Here is a 22,455-nt window from a genome sequence, read left to right as displayed (position 1 = left end):
AATTCCGGAGACGAACATGTACGCGGCGTCCCATGGTGCCGCCAAGTCACGCCGCGCCAACAATGACGAAGCAGATATGGGCTGCAGGCTGCAGTGCGTGGCCGCGCTTAGCCCCGTCATGCTTGGCCGCGGATTTTGGTCCGTCGTGTGAAACCAGCATTACTGACGCAGTTGCTGTCGCAGAGCTGTTTTGCCTGCAGTATACGCCGGCCCCGCTGTCTGCTTCTTTAGGTGGCTCATGACGTAGCCCTACGTCACGGAAAGTGCAGACGGCTCGGCGCTCGGCGACGGTCGCCGCTTGCAAGAGTAGACGCTGCGTCATTGCAAAGCCGGCAGCAGTAACCATGGTAACGCGGTAAAAGCACTCGTCCAACATAAGTGCATCAATACTGAGGCGTAGAACTGTTCTCAGGCACTCAAGAAATAAATCAAATGAAAAGGAAATTGAAAGTGGATAATTAGACCATGAACGTCTTGTTTGAATTTCAGACACAAGAGGAATTCGTTAAGCTTCGAGCTTTTATTTTACACAACTGTACGGGATGATCACTTTTTAGTATTACGCAATTTGTTTTTCAAAAATAGCCTGGGGCAGATAGCACAACCTTAGTCGTCTAAAGGGACTATTCAAAGAGATAGACATGACTTGCACGTGTAATGGAAACAGATCATGAACTAATTGAAAGAAATTCAGCAATAGTCTTCTTAAATAATTATTTTACGGTACTTATTGCGCTTTACGAATTGTAGCCGATGAGGTCGCAACGTATAACCACTTAAACAATATTGTGAGAATGGCGCTGTTTCTTGCACGCGCCATCATCCTAGCTGTTCCACTTTTTCATCCAATCCACTGCTGTTCCACCTTTCTTTACAGAAACGCTATTTCTTGCATTGAAGCGCAGAAGTAACTGGAACGCCCACGTAATTCGTTGCACACTTTGGCAATTAATGTTTCCAAACTAGTGTCATGCTGAAAATTCATTCTAAGTGGTTGTGCCTAGCTAACTCACCGGCCACAATTGGTAAATTGCAATATGTACCGCAAAGTAACTAATTGGGAAGTTACTTTGCTAATGATTGTTAATTAGTTGATTATGCGTTTCCATTTCTCATGCTATAATTGTTCGCCACCTTGAATAACCCAGCTCAACAAGAAATAGGCTATGTGCCACAGGCGATTTTTAAAATTGTTGCAAAGCTTGAGTATCTTCACTCGGTCAGTGTGTTCTATCGAACAAAAAGTACACCTTCAACCATTGGGATCGAGTTAAGCGGGCCCTGTGTTGGGAGAATTCGCACACACGCCTACATTATAAGATGATTTATCCCCGTTAAAAGTGTACAGGGTGTAAATGTGTGTATAGCTCTCACCCTGACACGCTTTCAGGGCGTAAGGGTGTGACTTACAGACAGATTTAAACCGTTAATAACTTTGTAACGATGTAAATAATTTTACAATATACACCCAGCGCCAGAGCGGGTGCGCGTCTTAAACGACTCCTTGACCCTGTGGTGATCATCATCGAGTGTAGTTGGAAGGACGCGGAAATTCAGAGCTCCACTGGCCTGGTCAAAACGGCAGGCAAGCGATATCCACTTGCACGACCTTACATTGACTAATGGGATCAATATACTTTTTCAAGTCCTCTATCCTTCTACTATTTAATATTTGTCATTGATGCAATTAAGGGTGATCGCCTGGTACTGCCAACACTAAGCAAATGTGAAAATTAAACAAATCAAGCTTCAAGAAAAGGCAGTATTAGAGAGGTAAAAAAGGATGCAATCAGGGGTATAAAATAGCTTACTAGAATAAAAGCGATTGTTTGAAACCAACGTCCAAGTACAATCACAATGTTCTCGTTGCTTGAGGTTGAATAAATTTTGGAGTACGCGTCACTGTTGCTTCCTTGGTCTTTGATTTGCTGGGTGGTCTGTCCGCGGTTTGAACATAGCCAATGAGACGTTTGGTTGTTTACAAACGTGAGGCCTGGACGGCTTCCGGTTTTGCCCTAAATTTAGCTGGCGATAAAAAAAAGAAAGATAAAAAAGGAACGAGTAGCAGCGGTGCAATAAAACGGAAGTCCGCAGATTATCACCACCATTTTCCCAGCAACTAATCAGATTTGCAAGTTTACCGTAATATAAGTGATAGTCGATAGGCATTGTGGGTTGTGGAAACATAAAAACAGACTTCCGTGGATGTTGAATGTAGACGAGGGACCTCGTGCTTTGACGTAAGGCTTTTGTTGGCTTGAACTCGAGAAAGTTAAAGTGCAATGCATTGTTAGCTACCGTAGTCCTCGATGTGCTGGTTGATTTGTTGGTGGATTGAAGGTAATCTAATGATTTTAGTCGAATGATTCGCAGCCAGTCCTTCGAACTAAGGATTGAAATCGCAATTTTCAAGCGAACCACGTAGTCCTTAATTCTTCCTTTCTTAATTTTTCTTTCTTTCTTTCTTTCTTGCTTTCTTCCTTTTTTTCTTTCTTTCTTCCTTTCTTTCGCGCTCCCATCCTCGTTGATGAATACACTTCATTTACTTTGTTCAGTACGCGAGTTTTCATGCTTCGCAAGTTTTGCGCGCATTTTGTAAAATATGGTTTCGTCGTAGGTGTATTTCGCGTTTGACGAACTATGTATTGGTTAATTCTTGCGAATCAGTCATGCTGTTATTCGAGCTTTTATTCAAGCAGCATCGTTTGCATCTCTTCGTCGGCGGTCATTTCCGTTGCGGGACAAATGAAGCTGTCAGTTGAACTGAATGCCGGTTGAGTCGCGACTCTCGATGACTCGAGAGCTTCTCCCGCGCAGCTCCACGGAACAGCCCTCCGGTGCCACGATGCCCCGCCTGCTGCAATCCCGGTTGTCTCCGGCGAGCCACTCCTCGACGGCCGACAGCGAAGCGTTGTTGCGACCTCCCATCTCGCTGCGTCAGAGGACGGACAACCGAAGCGTTCCCCTCCACGAGATGTCCTCGATGCGAAGCGCCTCGAGCGGCCCGATTTCCCTATTCGGTGAGCGAGACCTTCCATTCCAACGCACGGCTTTCTTTTTACGGCTTTTACGAAATTAATTCCAGACAGATATGTCTTGCGAACTCGTTGGCTACGTTTATTAAATCACAATACGCGCCTCAAATTAATTAATTTAAAATTTAATAGGCGAGTTTTTGTTAATCAATCAGTTATGCATTTTGATTTCTCCTGCGAGTAATCGCCGCCGCTTCGAGTAATCCAGCTCGATGGTTATAATCACGCTATCTACCAAAAGCGATTTTCATAAAATCTGTATGGCTTCATGAAAAAAGTGCATACGCGTAAAAATAAACCGAGCACAAATTGTGTGGCGAGACGGGAAACGCAAAGAAATTCTGGGGATTTACGTGCCAATACCACCGCGAAATGATTGAGGCACGCTGTAGGGGGGGGTGAGTGTGTGTGTGTGTGTGTGTGGGGTGGGAGGGGGGGGGGGTCCGGATTAATTTTGACTGCTTGGCTTCCTTAACGTGCACCCAATGCACGGTACACCGCTGTTCCTGCATTTCGCCCTCGTCGAAACTGGCAGCCGCCGTGTCCGGCATTTGATACCGCGATCTCGTGCTTTGCAGCACAACTCCATAGCCGCTAGGCCACCGGGTACCGGGAATGAGATGAAGTGGTGGAAATTCACCAAGGGTGAAAACAAGGGTGCCCTCTGTTACTCGTATACTGTTACTCGTAAGTCTGTTACACAGACTTACGAGTATATGTGGCAATGCAGCGACAAACTTATAGGCACCTGCTTAGCACAGGGAATTCGGGAACTTTGATTTTTCATGAAGAGACGAGTAATGACGTGGTATCGATTGAAGAGCAAGCCCCATAACCGTAGTCATGCAGCGTATAATACCTGGAAGTACACATAAACGAAAGAAGAATCTCCTCAAGCTACCACGAAGGTTATCTAAAAATGAAGGGGAAGCGGAATGTAGCAACAATGAAACACACAACTTGGGGCTACAATAAATATGAGGTGGTGCGAGGAATTAGGAAAGGAATAATCGTGTCAGCGTTAACCTTGGCAAATGCGATGCTGTGCTTCTCTGCTTAAAATCGGAAAACTTGCCAGGATTGAAAGTTATACAATTTCGGGCCCATGGTAAACCACAAATGAGGCAGTGCTGGGTGACATGGGTTGGTCCTCTTTTGAAGCCAGATAAGCGCAGGGCAAAATTAGTTTTGGAGAAAGGCTTGGAAACACGGATGAAAATAAATGGGCAAAGCAATCCACAAATATTTGTACCTCGAAAGCGTGGACTTGGAATGGAGGATGTGGTCGAGAATTTTGGCAACCAAGTACAGGGTAATTGAAACTGGAAATAGACAACCAGGAACCATCGAAACGAAATTGAGACAAACAGAGACAGTGAATTGGATGCAAAGCATGGAAACAAAAAGATCGTGTAGGCCTACAAGAATGGAAAGAAATAAATTGGACAGGAGAATCTGCGCGATAACACAAAGGGCAGGGCCTGGCTATTTGATGCCCGAGCTGGTTGCCCAAGAACAAAAACATGTCGAAGCAAGTATTCGCAACAAAATAAGTCACGTGTGAGCTGAAGCGAAAATCCAGAGACAACTAAGCACATGCTAACGGAAGGCGAAGGCATTGAGCCAGTGAGACCCGTAGGTAACCTCCACCTTCAAGAAGAGGTAGGATTCGAAGTGGATGAAAGCATCTACCGGTCAGCAGTTGAAATCGGCAAAAGGCGTTTAAGGTAACGCTGGAAAAACGGCAGCGAAGAAATTGATGGGACCGGATCCATCACAAGCTTAGGTAGCTGTAAAAGTTAGATATAAAGATTTTAAGGAAGAGGGAAATTATTAAGAATATGTAGACAAAATTCTAGACTGATATGCAGGCATATGTTGCCAGATTAGCTCAAACAGGCTAGCTGACAGGTAACTACTTTCCTGTTTCAAAGGGGACGCCAATAATAATAATAATAATAATAATAATAATAATAATAATAATAATAGATCTCGCTTTAACGCGAACTAAGCGCCGAAAACACAGCGCACACGATGCTATCATCTCTAAACTCTGTACTCATCGTAGATCTCTTGCAAGATTGGGGAGGAGCGACCACGCTCAACCGTGTCATACGCAGCCGCCGCCGGAGTAGAACGTCTCCCCCCGCCCCCCTCATCCCATGGTGCACTGCGCGCGGTGGAAGACGGCACGGTTCCTCCCTGCCTTCCTGCCTTGCGCGCACGAGATCACGCCACCATCCTCGGCTCACCCCCGCACGCTTTCTCTCGCACATGCAGCGTACAGTGCACGGCCACGGTCCTTTCGCCCTTGGACTTTACACGAAACACCACCACAACACCAACGGCGGCGGCGGCGGCGGAAATGCGTTTGGAGTGTACATATACTTACTATCGCAATGATAATAATTTATCACCCCGAAGCCGTTGACACCGGCCGCTAGGATACAAAGAAAATATCATGAAATTTCAAGTTACTTCAAAGGCTCTTTCTTCATCGCTCATCTAAGTGCCAAGCTTTGCGCTGCTCAAGCTTAGCACTGTCGCGCTTTTCAACTCCACCCAAAAAATGACAAAGTCGTTCGGAAGCGCACAAGCACGAGTGCTTCGACATGTTCATGTCTCGATCACTCCTGCCTCGCGATCAGCGATCAGAGGTGTCACGGCGAATGTCTTTCCCATTTTGCCTCCTCTGCTATACAGGCTGTGTGCTCTTGTGTTGCGGGCTGCCAAGTGTTCAAAACATCAGCGCAAGGTGCCTATACGTTACAGGCAACGAGTGAATTTAGCGTCTAGTTCTGTCGTCCCGAACCGATTCGTTGATCTCTAGACCTTGCGCTGCATGCGGGTCCGGTCTTGAGTCGAAAGAAGCCTGCTCGGTGCAGGTGGCCAGACTGAATCCAACACGACATTTCAGAGACCCGTTATTCTAATTATCTTCCAGACAGCCGCTTGGGAAGCCAGCTCGCACTGCCCACAAGAAGGTCGAAGACCAACAGGTGAGAGTCGCTGTCGTGCAACGAGGAACGTGCAGTGTGATGGCGGAACGCGTGGAACTTTTACGGATTGCTTCAGCTACAAGCATTCCAAATACTTCAATGATATTATTTAGAGGAAAGTGATCATATCTGCTTTTCAGTTCAGTAGAGGAGGTGAGACATCGAATGATAATTACGCATGCGTAATCTCCATAATTATGGAAACTTTGCAAACTATACTTTTCTATGGAATTACTTTAAGATGCGTGTTGCGATTACGGTGATGAGGGTGACTGGTGCTGGAAAGCATGTCCACTTAGGAGCATTTCTGAGAGGAGCCGCCAGTTTTGAGGTGATATTCGCCCGCTAAATCTCGGCGCGGAATATTTCTGTTTTACGAACTGAACACGTTCCGCACTGCTTCATGTGGGTTGTGTGTACAAGTATAACGCGTGGATATCAGCGCCCTGAGTGCCTCCTAGTTGTTACGATGCCACATGGAGGCCGGCGCTCCAGGGTCTTCTGCCACTAATGTAGGCACGGTCCTCCCGATAGAACGAGGAAACAGATGTTAGCGTTCCAGCACATCTGTTACCTATGAAAAGAAACAGCATAGGAATAATAAATTAAACTGCTTCAGTAAGTCACGCTTCTGTCATGACAAAGCGAGCACTTTCACCATGATATAACGCTTCCCAAACCAGAACAGAATGAAAGAAAAAAGAATGATGATTGGGCGATACTTGACGTTCCCACACGAGCTCGATATGACGTCATGCATGGCAACAGCTTCTACTCGAATACAATTGTCTATCCGTCAAGAAGGACTACATTATATTCTAAAGCAGTCGAAGACGAAACCTAGAGAGTTGCGAGATCATTTCTTGCATCAGGAAGCCGTTAATAGTACAAAGTACCTTGAAGTTCGCGTCGTCACACTGACGTACTGATGCCGAGATTTGGGGGCAAACTTCAAGAAATGGAACTTGTACTTTCATATCTTTCTTTTATTAATAACCCTTTCAGCAGCAACTAGACGAAAATAGGGTAAGCTAAGCCCTCGTTTATTCAAAATATAGCTTTACTCGAGGTTTCTCGCGGTCGCGACCTCAGTGGATGCATTTTATACTGGATTATTCGAACTGCTATACCACCGAATTCCGCCTAATACGAAGTCAGGAGCGACAAATTCACACGGAGCCGCACGGTGCAGCATACAAGATGGCCATTCGTCTTTCTAGGCAAATATCGTTGAGAAATCACGTCACTGTGCCACGCCTAACGTTTATACGTGTACATATTTTACGAGCACCCACGCTGTTGGAGTGCTCATCCCGCACTGTGACCCTGCCACATCTCTTCCACATTTAACAAAATATTGTTTATAGCTAAATAACGATCCTGTCGGAATCACAATTCGTTAACACGATGGTATGATGTAGTTTTGAAACGGTTCATTTCCCCACCAGTCTAACTTAATTGAACGTTGATCGCGTGCGTCCCTTTCAATACGAAAGTTCGGGCCTTTGCAACGCTCACGCCGTACTACAGAGTGTGCTAAGAGGCATACGGGGTCCGCAGCGCTCGCCTGGACGTGCACAACGCCTTCCTCATGGGTCCTTCGCTGATGAGCGTGCTGGGAGACATCTGCAGCTTCCACGCAAGCGGCAACAAGACTGCGCTGAAGGTCGTCTCTCTTGCGTGAGTCGAGTATGCTGCCGAGCTGGGCAGTCTCATCATTGCTGAAAGAAGAACTTTGCGGTTTAGTTTAGGCCTGAGGGCGAATAATTTAGTTCTGGGGTTTTATGTGCCAGAACCACGATTTTATTATGAGGCACGCCGTAGTGGGGGGACGCGGCATTAATTTCACAAAGCGAATAAGCATTGACAGCGCAACTAAATGTCGGAATATTACACGAGGAAAAGCTCGCACTTTTATTAGTAGTATAAATAACAGTGATCCTTCTTTTGCTATTTATTCTATTAACGGCACGTGTGCGGTGTTATGCGTCCTAAAAGACGCGCAAGCAGGGTTCACTCAATGTCCGCGGGCACTCGCTTTCGCAGCGCTCGCGCGATGAGGAGCGCGGGTGCTTCCAAAGCCGAACTTTCCGTGCTGCCTCTTCCTCGACCATTTCACTGTGCACAGCCTGCGAAACTCAGTTGATCACGTTACCTCCAAGACTGGTTGCGCCCGGGAACGAGCCCTCTGGCCTTGGCTGTGGCGCTCGCAGGCTCCTATTCGCACACGCAGAGGACCACGTGATATTCAACTCTCGGTGTTCAAGCTGTTCAAGTTCTCAGCCGCGAGGAACGCGCGCGATCATTGCCATGGGTGTACTACAGCCATGGCTGATGCACTTGCGTCGTCGCACGCGCGACAGCCTAGCAATGGCGACGACCCGATCGCGCTTCCAATGTCTATATACTCGACGCGCCCCCCCCCCCCCCCAAAAAAAAAAAAAAAAAGAAGAAGAAAGGAAAGCCCAGGTTTCGGCAAACATTTAGCACACGGCATTTCAGGCCTAGACAGACGAAGGACAATCCTCCTCTCCAGTTTCTTCCGTTCGGCCTTGAGCTTGAGGGACTTACTGCAGTGTGGTCTAACCTGTTGCATCGCGGTGCAGCTTGTGAGTGAAGACGGGGGCCTCTGAGATCTCCTATGCGGAGCAAGGCGCAGCACAGGAAATTTCGGAGGCGATGTTCCCAACTACAGCTTTACGAAACTGTGGGATGGCTTCGAAGTCATTTTCAGGGGGGATCATTGTCAACGACATGGTTTCGCGTGAAAGGGATGCGTTGACGGTGACAGTGTACATTCCATGTTGTTACTGTTAACATATAACTCCGTATACACTGTATAATTCCATGTTAATGCGGAAGACAGCTGTACCTGCCACGAACACCTTCGGATTGTCGGCGCTATGATTGCTAGAATGTCGCAAAGGGAAGACATCGTAATATTTTGTACCTTCTTTCATAAACATGTTATAGATAAATTAATATTGAGAAAACAAGCATGGAATTTGTAAATTCACGTAGAGCTGGTTGACCAATATGGCCCTGACTTTTATTACTACATCCTCATGTACATCGCAGCTGTATGTTGTACAATGGCGGAGTCCGGTCTTTCGCTTTTTTCACTGTAAATATTTCCGCCTGAATGGAGGCTATGAGGAAGTCCAATGACACTAATGTGCCACTTTGTAAGCGGACGTACGTTTTCCTTCTTTTTTTTTTTACACATCATGTTTTTTTCCGCAGAACGCCTGAGTATGGCTTCTCGCTGCTTCTGTTGCAGAACGGAAGTGACGGAGCAGCCGATAACCAGCGTCAAGTGGGCAATCGTGACGCTTCCCGGAGTGCTACTGGCACTGGTTACCTGCAGCACAGCCGTCTGGCTTCTTTACGTCAGGCCACAGTGAGAGAGCATCGTATATCTTTATACATTAGTTGAAACTCACTGGCGCGAGTGCGAACAAGCACGCACGCACGCACGCACACACACACACACACACACACACACACACACACACGCACGCACGCACGCACGCACGCACGCACATATGCATATGCACAAACGCAAACGCGCACGCATAGCCTCTCTCTTATCGCGCACCTGTGCAACCCACGTACACCGGTGATCACACACATAGGCACTCATTCACGCATCACGCAGAGTTGTAAAATGAAAACGTTCGCATGAGTCGAGTTCTGCTCTCAGAGCTTTTTAAATTTGCGTGCGGAAGACCCATACTGCCAGTTCGGGCTGATTTTCAGCACAATGCGTTGGCGGGCTAGTTGGTGCGAATCCATAACTACTTTGTTTAGTGCAAAACCAAGTAGTTATGGCCTGATTTTCGTTGCTTTTTTTCCGATTCATTCGTTGGCGATGCATTGGCGAGAATTATATAGGTATGCGAAAACTATCAATCAAACAACACTGCTTACACAGACGAGCGCTTGTGTTTTTGTTTGGTTTTTAACATGCGCAATATGAGGTACTAGTTTGGTTTATTCATGGGCTATTACTAGCCGATTAACATACGTGGTGGCAACGATGCATCCTTTGTTGTCCACGAAAGGAGAGCGCCCAACGAATAAGAAAGCCCGCTGAGAGAAATTTAAAACTTGCAAAGAGTATTACGTCTTACCGATGTCACTGCTCCGAGTGTGCAAGTGTTCCCTTTAGACGGCGACACCAGAACTGCGGCCCCATCGCAATGCTTTAACGTCTTCTACTTTGCAGCGAACCGGCGCCGATGGCTGCAGAACACCTAGCCGTCATCAGGGCTGCTCAACAGAAGCGCGCCCGCCGAAGCAAACAAAGGTGAGCCCTATTGTTTTGTTTCTTGATCTATTCTTTCCCCAAAAGAGCTTTTTGCAGTAGTAGAAGCTGTGGTAGCAGCAGCGTGGTGATAAATATAGTAGTAGTAGGAGTAGTATTATAGAGTAATTGTAGTATTAGTTGTAGCAGTTGTTGTAGTACTTGTAGAATCGGGCACCTAAAAAGAAAAAGGTATTAGACTCTGGGGCTTTGGGTTCCCGAACCATGCACGATCTGATGAGCTTACCTAGTGTTATGAATACGAGGCGCCCGGATTAAATTTTGACTAACTGGGATTATTTAACGCCCACCCCATGCACGGCGTACGATCCTTTTTTGCATTGTTCTGCGATCGAACCCGAGAACTAGAGCTCGGTGGCACAACGCCATGTTTTCTGAGCTAACGCGTCGTGTAGGATCAGCTAGTAGCGGTAGCTGCAAGACTAGTAGAAGGAGCGTGAGTATTACAGTAGAACCATGTAGTAATATAGTTCCTGTTGCATGACGAAGAGAATTCGTTTCCTTTCGATGCTTGTAATGCGTATTCCTGCAAAATTTCTTCGTTTTGTCATAAATGCAGTTCGAGAGACCAGGTGAACGTTACTTTGCGTTGAACTGCGGCAATAATCTGGCAGGCTCCGACAGCTCGTTCTTATCAAAAAACAAAGTGCAAATGCAACAGGGCGCATTTAGGTGGTAGGGAGGGTCGTCCTCCTCCTAATGATGAATTCCTGTTCTTATTAGTCAGAATTAGGACACCCGCCATTGGCAAAGACACCATGTCTCGTTTCGTGAGCTAAAAACATAATTGTAAAGTGCGAAACATTTTGCGCATGTTACTGTCCGAGCCATCTCCTAAACTCAACTGCCCACCAAAATTGCCCCTATCATCGAACCACCTGCATTCAAGCGGCTCATCGAAGACATCCTATTGTGACTTGTGTTATCTTTGTTTGCCATTAACCGCCCACTCCCTTATGTAATGCCTCAACAAGAGGGATTACATAAATTAAATAAATAAACAAAATAAGCAATTATATAGTCGTCTACGGGTAACCTCTTTCAACACGATTAAAACAAGTTCTAGCAACGCGTGGTCCAACGCATCGGATGTTCTTCGGCAAACGTGTTTCCCTCGCAACGATATTTGTCGCGTCTCCCCCTGAGGGTTCTCGCCTTCTGTTGCAGGGGCGTTCGCTATGCCTGCGCTGCGTACGTGGCCATCTTCAGCTTCATGTACGCACTCTCGCTTGTGCTCGGTTTGAGTGAAAGGTAAGACGTGGTCACTCTGTCGTTGCTGTTACCAGGCGACCAAGAGGGGCATGAAAAACGAATTCTCGGGCTTGCTATTGGTCATTTGCGTTCCCTCTAGGCGAATTTGAGTACAGGGTGGGATACAAATGTGGGCCCCGTTTGCCAGATCCGCTGCCCCGGAGTGGCAACTTTTAAGCCTAATATTTACGTCCCGGCCGGTCGAAGGGGGTAAAAAATATTCAAAACAAGGTGTAAAAAAAGCAATTTACGGACACTTAAGTACCTTTACGTGATTTGGATGCGAGTAATACGACTGCTCTGATTGCTTACGCCCATGATACGTGACGTCATACATCGTCACATGTCCTTCATAACTCTACTTTAATCCACATTGCTCTAATTTGATTGTTGTGTTCATATAGGAGGTTGTGGCCAAGTACTGCACCAGGGTGGCCAATCCTGCTCTGGTGAGGGAGTGCGTTACCGGTTCTGGTCACCGGCATCAGGCCACACTCCAGGCCTGTTTATGCAATTTTATCAACACGCGGATTTTTTTTTTTTTTTAATCCGGTGGAAAATTGCGCGGCACCGGGATTCGAACCACGGACCTCTTGCACGCGAGGCGGGTGTTCTACATCTGCGCCACCGCTGACACCGCTGACACTAAGGCTAATTCGAGCTCTTACCATCCTGTGGTCACTGCAGCGCACCTTACCGAGATGTGGACGTGCTCGGTAAGGTGCGCTGCAGTGACCACAGGATGGTAAGAGCTCGAATTAGCCTAGACCTGAGGAGTGAACGGAGGAAACTGGCACATAAGAAGCCGATCAATGAGTTAGCGCTAAGAGGGAAAATACAGGAATTCCAGATCAAGCTACAGAACAGGTATTCGGCTTTAAGTCACGAAGAGGACCTTAGTGTTGAAGCAATGAACGACAATCTTATGGGCATCATTAAGGAGTGTGCAATAGAAGTCGGTGGTAACTCCGTTAGACAGGATACCAGTAAGCTATCGCAGGAGACGAAAGATCTGATCAAGAAACGCCAATGTATGAAAGCCTCTAACCCTACAACTAGAATAGAACTGGCAGAACTTTCGAAGTTAATCAACAAGCGTAAGACAGCTGACATAAGGAAGTATAACATGGATAGAATTGAACAAGCTCTCAGGAACGGAGGAAGCCTAAAAGCAGTGAAGAAGAAACTAGGAATTGGCAAGAATCAGATGTATGCGTTAAGAGACAAAGCCGGCAATATCATTACTAATATGGATGAGATAGTTCAAGTGGCTGAGGAGTTCTATAGAGATTTATACAGTACGAGTGGCACCCACGATAATAATGGAAGAGAGAATAATCTAGAGGAATTCGATATCCCAGAAGTAACGCCGGAAGAAGTAAAGAAAGCCTTGGGAGCTATGCAAAGGGGGAAGGCAGCTGGGGAGGATCAGGTAACAGCAGATTTGCTGAAGGATGGTGGGCAGATTGTTCTAGAAAAACTGGCCACCCTGTATACACAATGCCTCAAGACCTCGAGCGTACCGGAATCTTGGAAGAACGCTAACATAATCCTAATCCATAAGAAAGGTGACGGCAAAGACTTGAAAAATTATAGACCGATCAGCTTACTGTCCGTTGCCTACAAAGTATTTACTAAGGTAATTGCAAATAGAATCCGGAACACCTTAGACTTCCGTCAACCAAAGGAGCAGGCAGGATTCCGTAAAGGCTACTCAACAATAGATCATATTCACACTATCAATCAGGTGATAGAGAAATGTGCGGAATATAACCAACCTTTATATATAGCTTTCATTGATTACGAGAAAGCGTTTGATTCAGTCGAAACCTCAGCAGTCATGGAGGCATTGCGGAATCAGGGTGTAGACGAGCCGTATGTAAAAATACTGAAAGATATCTATAGCGGCTCCACAGCCACTGTACTCCTCCATAAAGAAAGCAACAAAATACCAATAAAGAAAGGCGTCAGGCAGGGAGATACGATCTCTCCAATGCTATTCACAGCGTGTTTACAGGAGGTATTCAGAGACCTGGATTGGGAAGAATTGGGGATAAGAGTAAATGGAGAATACCTTAGTAACTTGCGCTTCGCTGATGATATTGCCTTGCTTAGTAACTCAGGGGACCAACTGCAATGCATGCTCACTGATCTGGAGAGGCAGAGCAGAAGGGTGGGACTAAAAATGAATCTGCAGAAAACTAAAGTAATGTTTAACAGTCTCGGAAGGGAACAGCAGTTTACGATAGGTAGCGAGGCACTGGAAGTGGTAAGAGAATACATCTACTTAGGACAGGTAGTGACTGCTGATCCAGATCATGAGAGTGAAATAATCAGAAGAATAAGAATGGGCTGGGGTGCGTTTGGCAGGCATTCGCAGATCATGAACAGCAGGTTGCCATTATCCCTCAAGAGAAAAGTGTATAACAGCTGTGTCTTACCAGTACTCACGTACGGGGCAGAAACATGGAGGCTTACGAAAAGGGTTCTACTTAAATTGAGGACGACGCAACGAGCTATGGAAAGAAGAATGATAGGTGTAACGTTAAGGGATAAGAAAAGAGCAGATTGGGTGAGGGAACAAACGCGCGTTAATGACATCTTAGTTGAAATCAAGAAAAAGAAATGGGCATGGGCAGGACATGTAATGAGGAGGGAAGATAACCGATGGTCATTAAGGGTTACGGACTGGATTCCGAGGGAAGGGAAGCGTAGCAGGGGGCGACAGAAAGTTAGGTGGGCAGATGAGATTAGGAAGTTTGGAGGGTCAACATGGCCACAATTAGTACATGACCGGGGTAGTTGGAGAAGTATGGGAGAGGCCTTTGCCCTGCAGTGGGCGTAATCAGGCTGATGATGATGATGTCAGGCTCTAATTTGTGCCAACCTTATTCCACCTTAATCCATCCTAATTCAACTTGAGCTAATTTCCTACTAACTTAATCCACCTTAATAGGCCTTAATTTACCTTGGACGAATTTGTACTAACTTTATTCCACCTTAATCCGCCTTGCCCTAAATTGTACCAACCTTAATGCTCCATAATTCAATTTATTCCACCTTAATCTATCTTAATCTATTTTAATTCAACCCACCGTGGTTGCTCAGTGGCTATAGTGTTAGGCTGCTGAGCACGAGGTCGCGGGATCGGATCCCGGCCACGGCGGCCGCATTTCGATGGGGCCGAAATGCGAAAACACCCGTGTACTTAGATTTAGGTGCCCGTTAAAGATCCCCAGGTGGTCGAAATTTTCGGAGTCCTCCACTACGGCATTCCTCATAATCAAAAAGTTGTTTTAGCACGTAAAACGCCATAATGTTTCTTTTTTAATTTTAAGTCACCTTAATCCACCTGAACACACTTTATTTCACCTTAATTCACTTTACTCAACTTTAAGCTACCTTACATTTTCTAATTCTGTTTTTACTAATGATGGTTTACAAGACGCTAATGACGTCACTGATGATGATATTTGTTGCCACTCGTTGTGGACAACGCCAACTTTTCTGCCTCATAGGACATATAATATTTTCGCAGTAAACTATCCTCCCAGAGCACTTGCGTCTTCGTTGAGTGGTTAAGGTTAGTTTCGGAGCCTGCACGTTTTTCTTAGTCACTGTTTAGCATAGTGAGCAAGGAAGCTGTAAGTGTGTTTCGTAACCCAACAGCCGCAACATTTTGCTACGACGTCTGACCAGACGAACCAGCTTCATGAACATTTCCTTGTTGGAGTTCGGGCGACCGCCACTCATGAAAGCAATCGACTTGATAATCTGAGCAACTGTGCATGACTGAGAACTATGTGTCGAGAGACTGGCGGCGTCGTAGAGGACAACACGAATGCAGTGCGCATGCGCAGGATGGCCCTGCTGACAGCACTGACGTCGATGATGCTGGTGACGAGCCTGCTGACGTCGTTCCTGCAGGCGGCCTTCGACTTCGTGCGACACATCTGGCGGATGATGCCGTGGGGCGTGCTATTGCTCCTCGGTGCCACGCAGGTTGCCTCCGAGCTCCTGCAGGTATACCCTGTGTCTTAGCTAACGCTGACCAAGCTCTGCAAGAAAAAAAAAAGATATACAGAACACGGTGCAAGATACAATTATAAAGGTTGCAATGTTCCGTTGTCACAGGTGTGACGAACGAACAACGTAGGTCTCAATATCGCGTTTTGTAGTGTCTCTTTTGAGCCTTTTTTCTTCTTCGTTGAACAGCTTGGCTAGCTTAGCTGGGGGCTCACTACATATACTGCCTGTCACAAGAAGCGAGTCTGTAAAGCCGTCGTAGTTCTGAGGTGCCTTTTGTGTCGGAAGTCCACAAGTGGTTGATTTATGTAGTCACTGAAAGCCTGTGGCATCTTTTAATTTTTATTTTTGGGTGTGCTATGGTTGCAATACTCTATATCCTAGCTGCAGACGATGTTGTAGGGATGCCCTAAATTCTGCTCGTGTTGGTGCACGCTGGCTCGAAATTGGTCGATTCAAGTCAATGAATTACGCCCTCCGTCAACTTCGTGGACAGATGCAACTGCGTCACAAGGTCCATTATAGGTTTTGTACAGTATATATACGATCCGTTATATGCTAGGTCATACATAGCTCCACACTGGAAAGTAAAACTGATCAACAGACTGCCACTGTCTTGCTGCGCTTCTTGGACGAACGCGGCTCCAGGAAGCGTAAGATTTCAAAACGCAAAATTACAGCCTCGCACAAGCGCGCACCCCCCCTGCCGTCTCTGTGTCGCTTCACAGGCATACGACCTCCCGCACGAGGCCCTCGGAGTTTCGTCCACGTCTTTCTGGGAGGAGCGAAGCCCGCTCGAGGCGCAGGCCATGCTGGCCTTCGCCACCTCGGTGATGGCCGAGACCGCAGACAAGCGGGTGCTGGTCGAGATCATGACGCCGGCCGTGGTGCACGTCGTGAGTGGCGATGAGGCATCCGCCGTGGCACCAAGAGTCCGCGCTCTGGACATTTGCGCGTGCGCATAATGTTCACGCGTTTCCGATGCTGCGAGCGCTTTTGCGCTGGTGCTCACGTGGTTTCGCAGCTCCCCAGAGGGTATACGCCAAACAACCTCTTGTTCAAAACTATAGATCACGTGCTCTTTATTGATGCGCTACAACGGCCCAAACTGCAATCTGCCGCGCTGCCTCCGTGCGCTCTTCTTCACGTAGTACCACTTACGTTCTGCAGCTTTTAAGTGAAACTTTCCTTGCCCTTCCCCCCTTGCACTGCCCCCCCCCCCCCCCCGAACTACTTCCCACTTATATCACATAACAAAGAGACTGCGTACGATATACCTGAATTTTCTTCTTTTTAAATTAAAATAATAGTTACAGTTAACGAATTCGCTAGTGTTACTCGGATGTTCCGCACTTACACATATATCTACCTATCATCTCGCACATTCTTCTACGCACCCTGTAACTAAAGCCGTGTTTAAGCGTGTGGGTCATCACCCCACATACTTTTTTGTGAGAAACACAGTTCGACATAACTTAAAAAGATTTACAAAAGCGTTTCTCCTCATACGCCGAACCCAAACTGGGAAAGAGAATAAGAGCGTAGCTAACGGCGTTCTTTAGCTGATAGCACGATGTCGCGGGGTGAATTCACAACTGCGGCGGCCGCACGCCGATAGATGTGTAAAGCAAGACCGCTCGTACACTTGCGCCTACAGCTGCACCTTCACGAAACCGAGATGGTTGACGGTGGCTTCCGAGATTCGGTGCCGCACACTCGATTTCTCAATACCTTCCACTCGTGCTTACGCCGCGCAGTCAGCGAAGTTCCGTATCCTGCCGCATTGGCGTTGTCCACCGAGGCTTATTAGGGTGCATTGATGCCAGCGGGGGTAATGAGGCGCCCTAATGCGTATATCTCGGAGGCCATGGCAGGAAATTAATCCGGAGCCCGTCTACTACGGCTTCCCGTATAGCCCATGCGCTGCTTTCGGATGTCAAACCTCCCATATTGATTTGTTCTGGAACTGACCGCGACAAAAACATGCGCGAGTGGTCATGCGTTACCTTATCCACCACCCAAAAGGTTTTTCTTCCCCTCGATCCTATAGCAAAACAGCTGCCTGTTCACTGAGTGGGGATGCCACCGGTTAATCAGGTCTGTCCATAAATTCTCGTCGAATGTTGCCAGGTTGCTGAGAACGTTACGGTAGCCACTGCCGCGTCTTGTATTGGCTATGGCATACATGTATATATGGTGACGCTCCTGAAATGTGGACGTTACTTTCATCCACCAAAGCGTCGAATCCCTGCGCAAGAAAGAACGTCATATGACATCAGCGCACAGCTTTCACGGTCCCTATAGAGAGAATGAAAGGCACTGCTTGATAACGGCACACAGACTGAAGCTTTTGTTGGTCACGGGTATACCTAAAAATCTCATTATTTTTGTTTTATTTACTTGCAATACCAGAAACGAGCCTCAATATCAGCAAATCTTGTAATTGCGCACGTCCAGCTTTCCATGGACTTGACGAACTTGCACCGGAATCTTCTTGAAGTAACACAAGAGTCCATTTTGACGGCAGAGAAAAGAGGCAGGTCCAAGAATACGTCGCATCAGCGCCCCCGCTTCCTTAACACCATTGCTCGCTGTTCTATACAACCCTCTCCCCGGCAGGCCGAGATTCAGCGCATGTACCCGGCCTACTACGCCATCCCTGTGATCGTGGGCGCTTCGAGCAACTTCATCATGCCGGCGTCGATGCCACTCGCTCTCCTGCACGAGATGGCGCGGGTGCAGTTCTGGAAGCTGGTAGGTGTGATGGCTGGCGGCAAGAACAAGTCGCGTGCATTCATGCGTAGATCGTGACCGGACGGGCTAAGCTTAAGACGAAGTGCGGATGGCCAGGTCACGCAATACGCAGATCAGGTTAACCGGGGTTCTTTCCAAGTGGCACAGTGAGTGCAAAGTTAAAGTTGGGAGGGGAATAGCATTATCTGGAGTGGCGGAATTAGGACACTTGGAGTGTACACGCACTGGGCTGACGGAGGACATGTTTATGGAACGAAAAACCGGCGTCAAAGCTACAAACTTATGTGGGGAACGCCCCGTGCCGAAAAAAAAACAACGTTACGCCCGGCGCCTATACATGATTCCGCCAGAAAGAATTCGGCGTCTTTGCTTAGAGAGCAAATGCCGGTAGAATATTTAGTTATTATTGCACACAAACGTATGTTGTTTATTTACGAGGACTTGTGGTGGGATGTTCCATTATATGAAACTTAAAATGTATCAGTGGACCGCTAGAGTTGGAGGACAGATGACAGGAGTGGCCCTCGCTCTGGCACCGTTTTTCGTTTGTTCTTGCTTTTATTCGCTATCTTACGCATTGTAGTTGAGTGAACTTCATCGAAAGTTGGAATATGGGCGAATGAAAACTCTTTATGAAGAATTTATTTTAGGAACGCAGTATCTGTGTAGCCAAATGCCCGTTTTAGACAACGCCTCATACAACACCAGCCAACACAAGTCTCGCACACCCATAAGCCGTCATTCCCATGACAGCACAGCGCTCGTTAGAAAACTCCCATGGACGGTGGCGCCAAATTTCCCTCTAGCTAATATAGTGAAAACCTCTACAGCTGCAGGTTTTCCCCTTTTCTTTTGTAAACGTATGTGTCAAACTTTCTTTTTCTAAGATTTCTTGGCAATTAACAACAACAGTAGAACGAAAACGCTTGTTAATATTTTTTTTATATTACAAAAACACATTCTTCGAGCCTGGCAACACTGACAGCGAAGCGGTGAACACCTGGCGGCGTCCGCCTCCTTTCCGTTCCATGTAGCCATCTATGATGTAGTCTAAGCCAGCGAGCAATCGGCGCCTGTAGTTGTGCTAGCGATAACGAACGCTCTGTATCACGACCAAAATGTACTTCAAATAGTTGCCCGACTGAAGAGGATGCCGCGGTATAAGTTTTGGCGACGTATACAGCGTGGTCCTCACCCGTAACGCGTATGTTGATACACAAATGTAAGAAAAACATTGTGCAGATAGAGTGGCTCTATTTTCTGCAACCCTTTAGGGAGCACGGCATGCGCGGCTGCACGCCGTGGCGACACACAACCTGTGCGAGGAAAAGCCAGCAGATCCCGCAACCTGCGGCCATCGATCGATGTTACTCGAAACAGTGTACGGAGGGCCTACCAAGTTAAGGAAGCGGCCATGAGAGCACCAAGACGCAAACATCTGGTTCATGACCTGCAGTGTATGGCACGCATGTCATGACATTCATGTCATGACCTATAATTTATGATCGTCGTAATGATGGGCCGATTTTGGTACATACCAAGACGTAGATGACGGTTTCATGGCCTACATAACACGCGTGTCATGTCATTCATGTCATGACATATCATTTATACGTGTCATGCACGTGTCGTACTATGCCAATTGTGCTACATACCAAGTTAACGAAAGGACCGTGAGATCCCCAAGACGTAGGCATCTGTTTAATGACCTACACGACACACATGTCATGATATTCATGTCATAACTGATCATTAACTTCGTCATAAACTATTTTCATACTATGACAATTTTGGTACATGCCACTTTAAGGCATAGCACGTCGAGAGGCATAGCACGTCGTGTGGAGATGAATCGGTGCTCTAGCTCATTATAACACCTTTCTGGGCGAGTTGGCGCATAAGTGATCTTAAAGTTGCAACAGCACTAACACATGCATCCACAAAGGAACAAGGACGAAACAAGCACTCGTGTCTCGTCCTTGTTCCTTTGTGTATGCACGTGTTAGCGCTGTTATAATTTTCAATTAAAAAAAGACAACGGTGTGCTAGGCTGACACGCATCAACTCCGCCACTGCGTGCCGTGCAGCGAAGGTTAGTCTTCGTGTCAGCCAATCAGAAAAGAGAGCCGGCTGCGTGTTTCACACATCGAGGACGGTTCGTCCGTCCCTCTCTAATGTGTCTGACCCTGAGGGTGTACTAAATGAATGAATTGTGCTCCACATATCCTTCCGTCAAACTTCCAGTCGGCCGGCGCCGCGCAGAGGGCGATCAGCGGATGGACATTGGATGAGCGATCGTACGGGTTTTCTGTTGTGGTTGGCTGACGTGACCTACGGCTTTTGCTACACTGCAGAGAGTCTGTGAAATGGAGTAAATAAGAGGGGCACCTTGCGAGGTGCAAGATGAATGCATCCTGAACACGGCGTCCCGGAGGCGTGTTCGCAAAGGTCCAGCGAAGACGCACACGTGCTGAGAAAGAGCGTCAGCGCCACGTCCGATGGACGTGTTCTAATCATGCATACGCTTTCGCCTGTGCCCAGTACACACAAATTAGACCTACCTTTAGCGCATTTTGTTCCCACATCGTGCGAGAAACCTCACTTTCTTTCTTACTACTTCGCTTTTCTTCAGTTTCTGTTGGGCCTGTTCGCCAAGGTTATCGTCATGGCCATGGTCATCGCGACGGTCAACGCAGCTGACAGGGCCGGCCTCTTTGGCACTCAGACCTCTCCGGAATGAAGAACCGGGGGGATTGATTGGGACGTGGCGCTGCACGCCTTGCTATTGATCTGTATTGATCTGTACTTAAGTAACCTGCTTCACACTGTCGGACTTTCAGCATTGACTTTACCGAGACCTTTCTCGGTGGCCTTGTTGCTCCGACGGAACCCTCCGTTATGAGTGCGAGCTTTTGCACACCCGATGTCCGACGATTTCAGTTGACTGTGTCAGATGCACGCGACTTGTTTCGCTCCATTGAAGTCCAGCCAATAATTCAAAGGCAAGTCGTCGACACTTCACCGGCGAACATAAGAACTGGCCATGTGATTACGAAAGTATGTACATTGATTCTTGTGGATATTGTAGTTTGTACAGTTAACGCACGCATGTTGCATATCGTTAGCGATCCTACCGGTGAAGGATGCGCTCGAACAGTTGTCCTTCTATCCTAAAGTTAAAATAATTAACGGTACAAGAACAACGAAAAAGATTCATTGCTGTGGCGTTCATGTTTCACTCAGTTGTGTCAACGCGCGGCTGTGTGTTCAATTCTTGATTGCCACTGGGAGGGCCGGGGTGCAAATAGCTTGGGCCAATGCCGCTGTTCTATGGTATAGGTCACCGTTCCTGCGCCGGAGGGTCATGTGTTTCACTGAAAGGTGGCAACCCAGAAGAAGGCGTTGGATATGTCTGCTTCGCCGCACGATTGGACAATAAAGGCACCGTTGCGAAACCATGGTATAGGCTGTCGGAACACTCCATTGCGGCGGGGTATGGGAGTAGTCTTGAACATGCTGTTGTTATGAACGATTCATGTTGGCGCAGCAGCGTTGGTTTCGTTTGATGAAAGTAAAAGGCATGGTGGAGGGAGGGGGGGGGGGGGGTGAGCGATAATATTTTTAATAAAAAACGACGCCGTTATTGATGTTCAAAGTCATCCTTTGATACTGCAATGAATGCCTAACGCTACGTTGTATTCTAGAGTGCGCTACAGATCGGTTTTCAAAAAGCAGGCGTCGAGTATTTCAGGCTCTGTTGGGATCCGTTATACATGACTGCAACGAGCATTCAGTGGTACCTGTGCCACGCGATTTTATCGGCGCTTCACGGCAGATAAGGACAAATTTACGAATGCGTCTTCATCACCAGTCATTTAGCCGAAACTGTCGAGTTTAATAAAAATTAAATTATGGGGGTTTTACAAGCCAAAACCACTTTCTGATTATGAGGCACGCCGTATTGGGGGACTCCAGAAATTTCGACCACCTGGGGTTCTCTAACGTGCACCTAAATCTAAGTACACGGGTGTTTCCGCGTTTCGTCCCCATCGAAATGCGGCCG

The 22,455-nt window shown here is 47.1% G+C and overlaps 1 protein-coding gene across 1 annotated transcript; it reads left to right on the top strand.

The window, feature by feature from the left end:
• The first annotated feature begins 15,476 nt into the window (after window positions 1-15,476).
• On the top strand, window positions 15,477-21,836 carry LOC140216348 (uncharacterized transporter B0285.6-like). The gene is made up of 4 exons (XM_072286717.1): window positions 15,477-15,635; window positions 16,367-16,534; window positions 18,258-18,392; window positions 21,025-21,836. The coding sequence occupies exons 1-4, from the start codon at window positions 15,501-15,503 to the stop codon at window positions 21,130-21,132; spliced, it is 546 nt and encodes a 181-aa protein (XP_072142818.1). The 5' UTR covers window positions 15,477-15,500; the 3' UTR covers window positions 21,133-21,836.
• Window positions 21,837-22,455: the final 619 nt, after the last annotated feature.

Source organism: Dermacentor andersoni, chromosome 3 (assembly GCF_023375885.2).
Source record: "Dermacentor andersoni chromosome 3, qqDerAnde1_hic_scaffold, whole genome shotgun sequence".
Lineage (NCBI taxonomy): Eukaryota > Metazoa > Arthropoda > Arachnida > Ixodida > Ixodidae > Dermacentor > Dermacentor andersoni.
The sequence above is the reverse complement of the archived record's forward strand: the minus strand, read 5'-3'. Positions and strand labels throughout refer to the sequence as shown.